This window comes from Myotis yumanensis, unplaced genomic scaffold (genome assembly GCF_028538775.1).
Source record: "Myotis yumanensis isolate MYYU_CA2020_CCGP unplaced genomic scaffold, mMyoYum1.0.hap1 SCAF_18, whole genome shotgun sequence".
Lineage (NCBI taxonomy): Eukaryota > Metazoa > Chordata > Mammalia > Chiroptera > Vespertilionidae > Myotis > Myotis yumanensis.
In genome coordinates this window covers 27,844,230-27,856,723 of record NW_027223769.1, presented here as the reverse complement: position 1 = coordinate 27,856,723, position 12,494 = coordinate 27,844,230, and the positions used below count along the sequence as shown (strand labels likewise).

The 12,494-nt window shown below is 56.9% G+C and overlaps 3 protein-coding genes across 4 annotated transcripts; all 3 read right to left on the bottom strand.

Moving 5' to 3' along the window:
• Nucleotides 1–139: 139 nt before the first annotated feature.
• CTRL (chymotrypsin like) lies at nt 140–2,156 on the bottom strand. Its single transcript, XM_070398387.1, has 7 exons — nt 2,047–2,156; nt 1,382–1,485; nt 1,210–1,289; nt 1,008–1,089; nt 662–842; nt 442–575; nt 140–351 (listed from the first exon to the last, which is right to left on the bottom strand). The coding sequence occupies exons 1-7, from the start codon at nt 2,096–2,098 to the stop codon at nt 190–192; spliced, it is 795 nt and encodes a 264-aa protein (XP_070254488.1). The 5' UTR covers nt 2,099–2,156; the 3' UTR covers nt 140–189.
• A 2,631-nt stretch (nt 2,157–4,787) lies between these two features.
• On the bottom strand, nt 4,788–7,338 carry PSMB10 (proteasome 20S subunit beta 10). Of its 2 annotated transcripts, XM_070399125.1 has the most exons (8): nt 7,157–7,334; nt 6,825–6,912; nt 6,640–6,737; nt 6,392–6,532; nt 6,008–6,123; nt 5,852–5,910; nt 5,086–5,237; nt 4,788–4,962 (listed from the first exon to the last, which is right to left on the bottom strand). In XM_070399125.1, exons 1-8 carry the CDS (start codon nt 7,210–7,212, stop codon nt 4,851–4,853), a joined length of 822 nt encoding a protein of 273 aa, XP_070255226.1. In that variant the 5' UTR covers nt 7,213–7,334; the 3' UTR covers nt 4,788–4,850. The 2 variants fall into 2 exon arrangements, with proteins under 2 accessions (XP_070255226.1, XP_070255227.1); XM_070399126.1 differs by lacking the exon at nt 5,086–5,237 and having other exon boundaries at nt 7,157–7,338.
• A 1,235-nt stretch (nt 7,339–8,573) lies between these two features.
• On the bottom strand, nt 8,574–12,461 carry LCAT (lecithin-cholesterol acyltransferase). Its single transcript, XM_070399032.1, has 6 exons — nt 12,185–12,461; nt 11,313–11,469; nt 11,113–11,228; nt 10,926–11,021; nt 10,610–10,834; nt 8,574–9,159 (listed from the first exon to the last, which is right to left on the bottom strand). The coding sequence occupies exons 1-6, from the start codon at nt 12,333–12,335 to the stop codon at nt 8,585–8,587; spliced, it is 1,320 nt and encodes a 439-aa protein (XP_070255133.1). The 5' UTR covers nt 12,336–12,461; the 3' UTR covers nt 8,574–8,584.
• Nucleotides 12,462–12,494: the final 33 nt, after the last annotated feature.

Below are 12,494 nucleotides of genomic sequence, written 5' to 3'. Positions count from 1 at the left end.
GGGGTCACCCAGGAGGAGGGACAGGGGGGCCCAGTCTGGGAAAATCCTGATCTCTCAACACGTGCCATGCCGAAAGACCACGTGGGGATAGACCTCTCCCCACCCCAGCCAGGAGGACAGACAAGATAACACAAGAGAACAGAGTTTGGGGTCTTTATTGGATTAAAGGGAAGTGGCCTGTGGGTAGGCTCAGTTTTGGGCTGTGACCTGGTTGATCCAGGTGCTGAACTTGCTCACCCGAGTATACATGGCAGGTGCGCGCACATTGCAGTTGCTGGTGCCCCAGGAGACAATGCCTGTAAGCACCCATGTGTTCCCCTTCTGGCAGACAAGAGGGCCTCCGGAGTCACCCTGAGCGAAGGAGAGGGGAGAAGTCAGCATCGGGGGGGGGGGGGCGGTGTCAAAGGACAGTGCAGAGGACAGGACGGTGCTAGTGCTCACCTGACACGAGGAGGCCCCTGAGCCGCCTGCACAGATCATGGAGTCGGTGATGCGTGAGCCCCAGTACTGCTGGCACTGTCTCACAGTGACCAGGGGCAAGGCCACCTGCTGCAGGCGTGCTGGGGTCACATTGCCTGTGTGCCAGGAGGGGGTGGTTAGGCCCTAAGTGACTTGTCCCCACTCTAGCTCTCCCACCCAGATCTTTGGCCCAAGTTCCTACCTGTGCCACTGAGGCGGCCCCAGCCAGTGGTAACACACGTGATGCCTGTAGGCAACACCTCATTTGGGGAAGCCAGGCAAACTGGTGAGATGCGTGCTGTGTACTTGGCTGGGGAGGCAAGCTTCAGTAGCGTCAGGTCATTGTTGAAGGTGGTGGGGTTCCAATATGGATGTGTGATGGCCTGTGGAGCCAGAAAGGGCCATATTGGATGGGGTGAGCACAGGCCCCCAGAGTTGATGGGTGCTGAGGGGGCTAGGCCAGGGAAGGCCCTGAATTCTTCATCCCCAGAGCCCACCCACCTGTACTGCTCACTCTTCCTTCCCCAGTCTGCAACCCAGGGACTCACCCGCGCGATGGACATAACTTGCAAAGGCTCAGAGTTGGATGATCGGTCGTACTCGCCCAGGACAACAACATGACGGCCAGGGCTGCAGTGAGAGTGGGGTTAAGCAGCCACAGGGAGGGCAAAGCAATAAGAGAGGGGCATCTAGAGGAAGGAAGTGGGGAGAGGTGGGCTGGGGTAGGGTGGGTGGGGTGGAAGCACTCACCTGACATTGCAGTGGGCAGCTGTGACCACCCAGGACGGGCTGATGAGGGAACCACCGCAGAAGTGGAAGCCGTTCTTATCCTGGGGTCAGGGATCAGAAATGGGAGGGGAACTCAGGTTTTGCCTAGGCGTGAAGCACCTGGGATCCTGTCCCACCCCCAGGGTGCATGTACCTGCAGGGACACCTGCCAGGGCCAGGAGCCTGGCACTGCATTCTCCCCGTTGACAATTCTCTGGTTGAAGCTCAGTGCCGGTCTGATGGCAGGAATGCCACAGCCTGGCGATTGGGTTGGTGAGGACCTGTTTTCTACACCCCAGCCCACCTCTCCCCCATCCTCCTTCCAGATGCCCTCAGCTTTGCACCCCAGAGGGGTCCAAATCCAGAGGACTCATCACTATCCCTTTTCACCCTGAGCTCCTTCTGGGCCCCTGCACATTTTTAGTCATTCCCACCCAACCAGTCCCCAAGTGCTGTCCACTCTCCATTTCTCCAGCCTACTCCCCACCGTTCCCCAATTCCGTCCCCACCCTCCAGCCCAGGCCACTTGTCTTCCTTAGCCCTAGGATAGTATCCTGGCCTCTCTCTCCACTCCATGCTCCATGCAGCCAGAAGGTCCTTCCTAAACTACAGTCCATCCTTCACTTCTCAGCTTCCTACACCTTCTCTAGCTCCTGGGCCTGGACTGAACTCCTGTCCACCTCTTGCTTCCTCATGGTCTTGGCACATCCTTTTTCCTTTACCCACTCTGTCCACCTGCCTTCCTTCCAGCCAGCCTGGCCCCCTGGGCAGGAAGCCTGAGCTGGTGCTGGAACCCGGGGCTGGTCCAGGCCTACTCACCCCATGAGGAGCCGAGCAGGGTCAGGGTAAGGGTCAGACTGAGCAGCAGCATTGTGGCAGGCGTGAGGCTGAGATGGGTCTGGCTTTATGGATCTCCTTGTCCTTGGGCTACAGTCCCAGGCATGAGGCCAGGCCAGCTGTATGGGCACAGCCCTGTCCCACGCTCTCTTCGGGAGCAAGGTCTCTCTGGGCCAAGGTCCTCAGTCCAGGCCTGGACTTACCAGAAGGAGCCCAGATGTGGGTTTCATACCCCCTCAGTCCCCTAAAACCTGGCCTCTGATTGACTATCGGAACCACTTCACATCCCAAGTGCTGAGCACTGGGTCCTAAGGACTTACGGTTAAATTAGGTCTATGGTGACCACCTGGTGGCCTGGGTCAGGGAAGTTTCCCAGGCCTATCATACGCACCAGACTCAGAGAAGCCTGCTCAGCACCCAGGAGTGTTCCTGACTGGTGGAGGGAATGTCCAGCTGTACCAGCAGAGAGCCAGGGTCATGTGGCCAGGACAGGGTTTCTAGCAAGTTGTGAATCATTCCTCATTTTAGAACAGGAATCACAGTTTGCTTACACAGATGGTGACTCTCCCACCAGCACATGGTGTGGTTGGACCCAAACCTTCATCTGTCTGGCTCTGAAGACCACGCTTTTTTTTTCTTTTAATCTTCACCCTTGGATGTTTTTTCCATGATTTTTTTGAGAGAGTGGAATAGAGAGGGAGAGACAGAAACACCGATGTGAGAGAGACATTGATTGGTTGCCTATTGCATGCCCCTAACCAGGGCTGGGAGCCAGCAACCGAGGTACGTGCCCTTGACCGGAATCTAACCCAGGACCCTTCAGTCTGCAGGCCAACGCCCTATCCACTGAGCCAAACTTGCTAGGGCTGAAGATCACACTCTTAATGATGAGATGATGCCTGGGAAGGGACTGGAGCAAAGGAGGGCAAGGTGTGCACTCTTGGTGACTGCCCAACCTTGTACAGAGGATGCTGGTAGAAGGGTAACAGTCATTAAATCTCTGACAACCTCCATGCCTTGGGGATCATGTGAGCAAGCCCTGGTGTCCACAGCCTGTTTGTTGTCCAGTTTGAACCAAGAGAGAGGAGAGGCCCCTATGTGCAAAGCTACAGTGGGTAAGTTGGCGGGTCTCCTAGCGGGTGTGAGGGTTCAGGGGTGGGCAAACTTTTTGACTCGAGGGCCACAATGGGTTCTTAAACTGGACCGGAGGGCCAGAACAAAAGCATGGATGGAGTGTTTGTGTGAACTAATATAAATTCAAAGTAAACATCATTTCATAAAAGGGTACGGTCTTTTTTTTTTTTTAGTTTTATTCATTTCAAGCGGGCCGTAGTTTGCCCACGGCTGGTTTAGACTATTCAAGAGAACAGTTTAAAATGTGAGTTAATGGTTAAACATGGGGATGGATGGATAGATATGTGGTAAAGCAGATAAAATATTAATTGTAAAGTCTGTGGTGGATATATAGTTGTTAGTGTACAATTCTTCAAGTTTTATGTCTTAAAATATTCATAATAAAATGTTGGGGGGGGGGAGAGCACAATCAGGGGTCCATAGATGTCCAGCCTAGAGTAGACCCTCCCCAAGAGGTAAGGCAGTTGCAAAGCTCCAATGGTGCTCAGCCATTCTGAGGGCAGGATGCTGCTACCAGCACTCAGCACCTGGGCCTAGCACACAGTGGGTGCTCTGCAAAGATTTGTTGGATAAATGTGTTGTGTCATATGTTCCCACAAGAGCACTGTAACCCCTGTCAGCCCAGAAACTTGGAGCCAATGTCCCTACTCACAACCCAACTTCATGTTAGCACCTCAGATGTGCCTGGCTTTGGAGGGGTTTCACAGCTAAAGGTGTAACGGGGTGAGGAGTGCTCTGTGAGAACTTGCCCTTGGAATCAGGGAGCAGCTCCTCTATCAGCACTTTATTTTTTTATTATAAATATTAATTTCAGAGAGGAAGGGAGAGGGAGAGATAGAAACATCAATGATGGGAGAGACTCATTGATCGTCGGCCACCTTCTGCATGCCCCCTACTGAGGATCAACCCCGCAACCCCTCAGTCCACAGGCCAATGCTCTAGCCACTGAGCCAAACCGGCTAGGGCCTCTATCAGCACTTTTGCCCTCAGTGGCATCCGGTGGGGAAGGGGGCTTGACTGAGAGATGTAGGCTTTGTCCTGGGCTACCACTGAGCCAGGCAAAGGCTCTAAGTGAGGGCAGTCCTTGGGGACTTTTGGGTTTTACAACAGTCCCCAATGGACTATAGGGTAAGAGCAAGGTGTAGGAGTGGTAGGCAGACATCTACGGTGTGGAGTCAGGGTGGGGCTTTCCACCTTGAGGTTTTTTTTCCCCAGAGTGGAAGGGAGAGGGAGAGAAATAGAAACATCAATGATGAGAGAGAATCACTGATTGGCTGCCTTCTGCACACTCCCTACTGGGGATTGAGACCGGATATGCGCCCTTGACCAGACTTGAACCCGGGACCCTTCAGTCCACAAGCCGACACTCTATCCACTGAGCCAAACCAGCTAGGGCTCCACCTTGAGTCTTCAATGCTTGCCAGAGCTGAGGTTCTGGAGGAGGGTAGATGCCTAGGGTGATGAGTTGAAGGGCACCTCTTAGACTAGACCCTGGAGCCGTAGGAGGGAGTGGCTCCTGCAGGGATACCTTAGCCACAGATCCCTGCTAGCTGCTTGTACCCTCTGCCCAAGAACAACATAGCCATCTGTTCAGGTGTCTGTATTTTCTGCGTTTATTCCCTGTTGTTCCAAGCTCTAAGCTTCAGCTTACTTCACTCCACTTCCATGGTCTGCACGGTTTCCTCCACCAGCTCCAGGGGCAGTGGCTTCACTGTCTCGGACAGGACAGCTGTGGTCCCAGGGGCAAAGAGGTACTGGGTGTGCCTGGGATGGAGGAGAAATGGCCTCTCAATATAGGCCCATCATATGGCCTGTCCTCTTGCAGCCCCCAACCTTCCCTGCTACAGCCCATCCTCCCCTGTGCTCCCACATGTCCCTTGCTCCCACCTCTCTATGGGCTTTGTGGGTGAGCTCAGTGTTCGCAGCATCTTGGCGCCGGTCCCCGTGATCACACATGCATCCACACTGCCCCCGGAGCCCAGGTCACCCAGGATTCCTGCAGTGATGGCTTCCACCAGCAGCCCCTGCGCGGCCTCCAGCTGTGGCGATGTGTGTGTGAGGTCTGATGGACTCTTCTGGCATCACCCGCAGGCTACAGCCTGGGGGCTTTGTTAATCGTGAAGCCCAGACTGCTTATCCTTTGCTCACACCCAAACTCCTCTCTCCCCCTCTACCCCATCTCCACTCCAAACTCCCCTTCCCTGGTCTGCTTCCCTCTCCCCCTCCTGTTCCCACTGCCCACTGTCCCCATCTTTACAAACTTCTCTGAGCACTTTCCTGGCCCTGATTCCAGTGGCCTATCTGGCCCCCAATCCACCGGATCTTTCTCTTTCTGGGTCTTACCTCATCCACTTCCATCCCACTCCTAACAAAATGCAGACTCCAGACCCCACCTGCCATTTCCTCCCTCAGCTCCAGTCCTCTCCGAGCTTTGACTTCTCCAGGAAGCCTAACACTGGCGCTGACGGTGGTCTGCTGGAAAACAGCACTCCTCTACCCTCACTCTACCGGTCCCCTCGGTCTCCTTTCAGTCGCCGCCTCCTCTGAGAAGCCTTCCCTGACCTCTAGACCAGCCAGGGTCCCTCTGCGCTCCCCCAGCTCCCGGGTGCACTTCCCACCCATGACCACGTAGTGGGGGTCAGGTGTCGCTCACCGTCATGTTAGGCTGGAACCGGTCCTCCAGCACCGCCAGGGCCGCGTCCTGGCCGGAGCCTGCAGGCAGAAGGGGCGTCTAAGGTAAGCCGGCCGCCCAACGCAGGGCAAACGGGTCCCAGGGGCGGGGTACGTGGGGACCCGCAGAACCGCTCACCCAGGGCCGTGAAGGGCAGACGGCTGTAGGAGCCGTGGGGGTGCACGCTGTAGAGCTGCGGTCCGGTCACGTCTACGCCGCCCACGACCAGCGAAGCACCGATGTGGCCCTGGTACCTTGGCGCGGAGTGGGCGTGGTCACTCGCAAGCACTGGGACCCAGGCCCCACTCCCTACACTCCTCCTGACCCGAGCCCCGCCTCTTCCGGTGATCGGGCGTCTCTGACTGACAGCGCTCCTTCCCTTGCCCAACTCCTCAGGCTGGCCTCTTCCGGTATCCCGGGACCTCGCAGCCCCGCCCCCTCCCCCTCCCTGTACCACCTTCTCAGCCCCGCCCATCCCGCAACGGCCCCTCCCCAGGCCCATCTTAGCCCCGCCCTCTGCACCGGAAAAGCTTCTGGCGCAGTAAGCGGGTAACCGTGGCCACGCGGGGCTCGCGGCCCGTGGACAGCGCGTGTAGCTCCATGTTGGACGCCGCCATCCGCGTGGTCATCTCGGCGTCCGCGGCTACTCCAGCCCCACAGCAGCTGAGGGCGAAGGGAGGGTCGGTGTGGGCGGGGCTAGGATAGGGGGGCAGGGGATGGGAACTAGGGGTGCGGTTCTTGTGTGGTAGAACGGGGCTGGGGGTTCTCACTAGATTTTGGGCGCGATGAAGTGGATCTTCTCGCAGTTCTTGTCCGCCACGACCGAATCGTTAGTGGCCCGCGTGTCCGCGCCCAGGATGACCCCGTCCTGGGGAGGGGAAAGGAGGCTGTTGGCTGAGGGCCTGCCCATCCCCGCCCGCCTCGCTAAGCCTCCCGGCCCCGACCCCACGCTCACTCGGAACACAAGGCCCGCGATGGTGGTCCCGGTCTTGCGGGCATGAGGGGCCCGCAGTTCCGGGAGGGCGCGTTCCAAGGCTGCGTTTCTGGAGAGGGAAGAGAGTAGCCCATGTTTCGGTTTTTCTGGGACCCCCTTCATATCCCCCAACTCCGTCCCGGGTAAGCCCGGGAATCCAAGTCGCCCACCACTGGCTATCTTCCTCTCACGTGCTCCCACCCCTGGTGCCCTCCGCCCTTCGCCACCAGGAATACAGGGCCCTCGGGGCTCCCACGCTCAGACGACCTGATGGGGAGTGCAGGCAGCTCCGGACCAGCCATCCCCCACCTCACCTCTGGCAGTTCTCGAAGGAGAAACCCCCTCGGGGTTCTAGCTCTGTTTGCAGCATCGTAGGATGGTCAGGGACTGGGTGGTCGCTGGTGAAAGGAGTGGGACCAGCCGGGAGCAAGAAAAGCAGAGGCCTGTTCTCTGCAGGGCTCCACGTCTGACGCTTCCTGCTTTCGCTTTCACCTTAACTTAGAGGACGCTGGCTTGTCGTGCATCTCTTTCACTTTCACCTCTGGTCCCAGGCAGCTTGGGAAGAGGATGATGCACCTTGCCCAGCTCTCCAGGCTGCTCCTAGGTCCTCCGAACAAAGGGACAAACCCCTTCCTTCTGGCCATTGTTCAGCTCCTCCTCCCCCTTCCAGTCTGAGCCCCTAGTTCTGCCTCTGATCCCCAGTCTAACTTCAAGTCCCAGCGCGTTAAGGCTGTTGGACCTTTTGCCAGGTCTCTGTCTGCCTTATCACAGGCCTCCCAGCAGCATCAGGCCTGGCCTTTTGTCCTTAGTTACCCTCCTTTACCCAGCTTCTTTTACTCCTTCGCCTTCTGCTTGTCTTTTGTTCCTGTTTCCTACCCAGACACCTCAACATGGAGACTCAATCATGCTGGTCCTTTTATCTTCCTTATCTCAGATGCTGTCTTTCCTCTCTCAAGAGGGGCCTGGTGGTTGTCCATCTAGTGGCTTGGAGGCATGCTGGGCTCTAACCATGGCCAAGCCTTATTTCACCTCCCAGATGACCCTTTGTCTATCCACATCTTTCACCTAACCACTGTTTAGTCTCAGCTAGCATCCTGTCTCCTGGCTACTACACTGGCCTCCCTGGATTCCCCATACTTCCTGGCCCACCTTCCCCTGCAGCTCTACCCTGCATAGAAGGAATCTGGTACACTCTCCCTGGTTAAAGCAAGTGCACACTGCTCTTAGGCTCAAACCCAAGTCTTTTCAGTGGCCCATGTTACCCTTCTCAGACTACTTGCCTCCATTAATAATTCAATCTTCATTAGCTAAATGATCTGATTAGTGGCTGTCACTCCCCCAGAATCTAATCTTTTGTACTTCTGCCACCCACCTGCACTCAAAAGGTGGGGTCTTGCCTGCCCTTTTGAAAGCTGAGAGGGACAGCTCAGATCTTACCCATCCTAAAACCTTGACTCCATGTGCCCCCATCCCACAGCTGTGTGTGCAGCTGACCTGTCTCCATGCCCAGAGCAGAAGCAGGCACAGAGACAGGCTGCCTTAAGAGCTCAAGCAGGAGAGCGGGAAGCTGTACATCTCAGGATGGCTAGTTCAATTCTAGGTTTTAGCCAAGCTCCTCTTGCCCTATTCTCCACAAGGCACCAGGCCTGCAGCTGCTGATAATGAATCCTGCTGTGTGAACCCTAGTCTCCCCCTCAACCCACAACAAAGATCTCAAGGCTTACAGCAGCAAAGGATGATCTTTATTCAGGGGGCGGGGTCCCTGGGCTAGCAGCTGTGGGTACAGAGGTGCTATGTCGGTAGGTACCCAGCAGGATGTCATTGATGTGCTCTAGTGTCTGATTGCTGAAGACCATGTTGAGGTGGTCTGTCCCGTTCAGAGGCAGCAGGTGCACAGGCTGTGGCTGGAGGCCCTTCCATTGGGCACAGAGCTCACTGCTGCGTGTGGCCACAGTGTCATCGCCATCCTCATGGAGCATGCTCACGGGGTCTGTGTAGGGGAAGCCATGGTCAAAGATGTAGGTATGGGGCGTGGGCAGACCCACGCCATACAGACAATACACTTCTACACCAGGTGCTGGGAGTCCTGCCAGCATGCTACGTGACTGTAGCCACATGTACCAGCCGTCTTCAAAGTACAGGTCTTCAAAGAAGCGCTGGAAGTCACGGCCTGTGTAGTTGAAGCTGGGTGTGGAAATGAACACATGGTCCTCAGGCCATACCCGGTAGTCGGGAAACATCCAGGGGGACGTTGTTGTTATGCGCTGCTTCTGTTTCAGCCTGATGCTGGACATCATCGGGATGCCCTGGTTGTCACCTGTGGACATGGAGCAAGGTGGGCAGGGAGCAAGAAATGGCTGCCCCTGGCCTACATCTTGCTGCCCAGCTCAAGCTCAGCTGCATGCTCATTTTTGTCCCAGCCTAATCTAAACATTGACTCCAAGCCAGACTAGAGCAAGGCCAGCAGCATTCAGTAGGTACTTAATGTGTGTTTATCCTATATAGTAAAAGGCTAATATTAACATGCAAATAGACCGAACAACTGGTCACTATGATGTGCGCTGACCACCAGGGGGCATGCATGGAACATGGCAGGCATCGGCAGCAGATGGCAGAGTGCAGAACATGGCGGGCGTCCGCCATGGCAGAATGGTGGAGCAGGTGACCGGGGGCACCAGACCAAGGCGGGGCACCGGTCACTGTCATCGGGGCGAGCCTCTGGTGGTTACTGAAAATTCTTTGCTCCCATGTGCCTCGGTCCCACTCAGCACTCGCACCACTGCTGGTGCCCAGCGCTGGCCCCAATCACCCCTGAGAGCTTCTCTACCGGCCCGGCTCCTGAGTGGCAATTGCCATCAGTGGGTGCAAGCAGGGCCAGTGCTGTCAGTGCATGGGAGCTGCGGCAGCAGGAGCAGGGCTGCAGGCAGACGGGACGGGGGAGAGGGGAAAGGGATGAGGCAGGAGGGGCAGAGGATGCGCTGAGAACTGCCCCTGTACCCACCGCAGCCTCGCAGCTCACAGTTCCTTTCAAGGTGCATGAATTTGTGCACTGGGCCCCTAATTAAATAAGCCCGGATACTGCTGTGAGGCAGAGCTGTAGGGCCTCAAAGGAGGACAGGGGGTGTTTTCCTGAGGATGGATGTGTATGTGTCAAAGGTGGGGGATAATGCTGGCAGTTCTCTCAGTCAAGTATCTGTTGGTCCTGTAGTCTATGCTGCACAGGGGTCAGGAAGGATGACACAAGACCGTGTCTGTATTTGACACTAACTAATGTAGTCTGAAGAGGGTTTTCCTTCCTTCCCCAACAGGGAAGACTGAGTTTGGCTGGGCCCAGCAGACAGTGGGTGCACAACAGATGGTAGCTATGCCAGTCCCCAGGGAAGGGCAGGAGGGGCTCCTAGGGTCTGGCCCTGGCTTTGGCAAATCTGTCTTCAGTAGGGCATATCCCTGGGCAAAGGAGCTCCTGGGAGCAGAGGCAGCAGAAAGCTGGGTGGGTAGGACCTGAGACTACAGGAACAAACCTGGGATAGTGAGCCAGACTACTTGGGTTCATTTTCTGTTAAACTCTCACTTTTTCACCACTAAGACAGATTTTGGCAGGAGCCACTCTAATGGTCCAGGCCAGGATCACTACTCTTGGGGGGCCAATGACAAGGGCCATGCCCCATGGGTGGTAGACCACACCCCCAACCTGGCATTGTGAGCACAGGCCCCCGGTCAGCTTTATTCCATCCCTCAATCCCACCACAGGATGCAGGTGAACTCACCTGAGGCCAAGACCAGCATGGGCTTGATGGAGCCACCCCAGGGAGCCCCAAGAGAGATGAAGCCATCAATGAAGCGATCCTTCCAAGACTGGGGTTGGCGCAGCAAGAAATAGAGCAGGTGCAGGCAGCCAAGACTGTGCCCAATGAGGAAGACAGGCTTTCCATAAGTAGCATACATCTCTTCCACCAGCCCAGAGAGCTTCTGGTGGTACTCCTCCTGCTGGTCTGTGGAGGGAGGAGGGTGAATTGGGTCAGGGCAGTGGGGGTTAGGGGCCACTGGCCCTGCCACGAGCCCATCATCTGCAGAGACACTCACTGGGCTCCAGGCGCCAGTCATAGGGGGCAGCCCGCACTGTCTCATCCCGCACGTAGCCATTGTTGACCAGATTCTGCACCAGGGTGTTCATGTAACCTGTGGGGGAGGCAGCAGCGTTGGGGCTCTGGCCATGGCTCCTACAGGCCCCCTGCGGCCTGGAGCCCCACCCTTTCCCCCTGCCACACACCTGCCAGCTTGTTTTTGTCCAGGTACTCAACAGAGTAGGTCTTGCCAAAGCCAGGGACACGGATCTGTACACCGGGGGCGTTGGACACACGCCCAGAGCTGCGGTTGTAGACAACCCTGCGGACAATGGGAGAGTCAGCAGGTCAGCAACCAAGAGGCAGGGTGAGGGGGCTGGGCTGGGGCGGAGAGGATGGCCCGTACCTGGTGTTATCGATCCAGCAGTCTACTCCAAGGGGTAGGAACATAGTGATATCCAGAAAGATGGTGAAGAAGTCCTCTGTTTTGCGGTAGCACATCCAGTTCACCACATCTGGTTTATCCAGTTTGGCTTCCAGCTGGTTCCCCAGGCAGCCAGGCACTGCGGGCACTAGCCTTCACTCTGGGTTCCTCGGATTTCCCCCGTGATTCCCATCCCAGCCTCACACCCACCCTCCACCACTGCAGTGACCAGCCTACATTTCCCACACCCTCAACTCCTAGGGACGAAGGACACAATCCTCTTTGTAATCATTCTCCCACCTATCCCCCCAGCAGTGCAAAGGCCACGCTCCCCTTAGGCAGGAAAAGGGCAGAGGCCAGGGCCACTGACCTCTGCCCTCGCAAAGCAAACACCTAGCCTGGCTTTCCATTACTGCTGAAGTCCAAGGTGAGAACAAATAGGTATGGGGATGTGGGGGCTGGGCCTGGGAATAGGGGGACAGGCCTTGATGGGCCTTTCCTGCTCTCCTGAGCTGAGCATCTTGTCCTTGCTGGGGTGAGGGCTGAGGAAGGAGCAGTGGGGCTTAGCCCAAGGTCCAATGGCTGCAGCTAATACCCTGGCCAAGCCCTCAGGCACACACACCCACTCCCCCACTCCTCCCAGCTGGGGTAGATAACTTAGAGACACAGGAACAGTGTGGTGGAGGGAAGGGGTTGACTTCTCTGCAGGTCAAGCCTTTGGCCCCTCTGACCACTGAGGTAGGTATCAGGGCTAATACAAGGGCAGAGGGCTTTGGCAGGGTTGACTACCTGGGGCTAAGGCCCGGGCTCCCCAAGGTCTGGCCTGGTGCATCAGGGGCCTGGTGGGGGCTTACCGAGGATGATGGGCCGTGTGTGGTTACTGAGCTCAGCCTTGGGCGTGGTTTGCGGGGGGAACAGCACATTGAGGAGCCAGAAGGAGGCGGCAGGGGGGAATAGCAGCCCCAGCAGCAGCACCCACTGCCATGGGGAACCGGGCAGCCCCATTCCAGCCCTAGTGCCTACTGCCCAGTGAAGCAGTCTTGGGCTGGCCTTATCTGGAGTGGCGGTGGGAGGGGCCCCGGGGCCAGTGGGAGGGACAGTCTAGCCAATGACTATGGCCAGAGGTTGTGGGGAAAGGGGCACAGCCTTGGAGCTGGAGCAGGC

Bases quoted from the DNA above. Each gene is read 5' to 3' on its own strand.
- CTRL (XM_070398387.1), bottom strand. From the start codon at position 2,098: ATGCTGCTGCTCAGTCTGACCCTTACCCTGACCCTGCTCGGCTCCTCA. The intron at 1,290-1,381 runs GTACATGCACCC...CCCTGACCCCAG, and splicing joins CCTGGCAGGTGTCCCTGCAG to GATAAGAACGGCTTCCACTT. The intron at 352-441 runs GTGAGCACTAGC...TCCTTCGCTCAG, and splicing joins CAGGGGCCTCCTCGTGTCAG to GGTGACTCCGGAGGCCCTCT.
- PSMB10 (XM_070399125.1), bottom strand. From the start codon at position 7,212: ATGCTGCAAACAGAGCTAGAACCCCGAGGGGGTTTCTCCTTCGAGAAC. The intron at 6,533-6,639 runs GTGAGAACCCCC...CTTCGCCCTCAG, and splicing joins TTCATCGCGCCCAAAATCTA to CTGCTGTGGGGCTGGAGTAG. The intron at 6,124-6,391 runs GTGCAGAGGGCG...CTCCGCGCCAAG, and splicing joins CTGCGCCAGAAGCTTTTCCG to GTACCAGGGCCACATCGGTG.
- LCAT (XM_070399032.1), bottom strand. From the start codon at position 12,335: ATGGGGCTGCCCGGTTCCCCATGGCAGTGGGTGCTGCTGCTGGGGCTG. The intron at 11,470-12,184 runs GTAAGCCCCCAC...TAGTGCCCGCAG, and splicing joins CACACGGCCCATCATCCTCG to TGCCTGGCTGCCTGGGGAAC. The intron at 10,835-10,925 runs GTGAGTGTCTCT...CTCCCTCCACAG, and splicing joins TGACTGGCGCCTGGAGCCCA to ACCAGCAGGAGGAGTACCAC.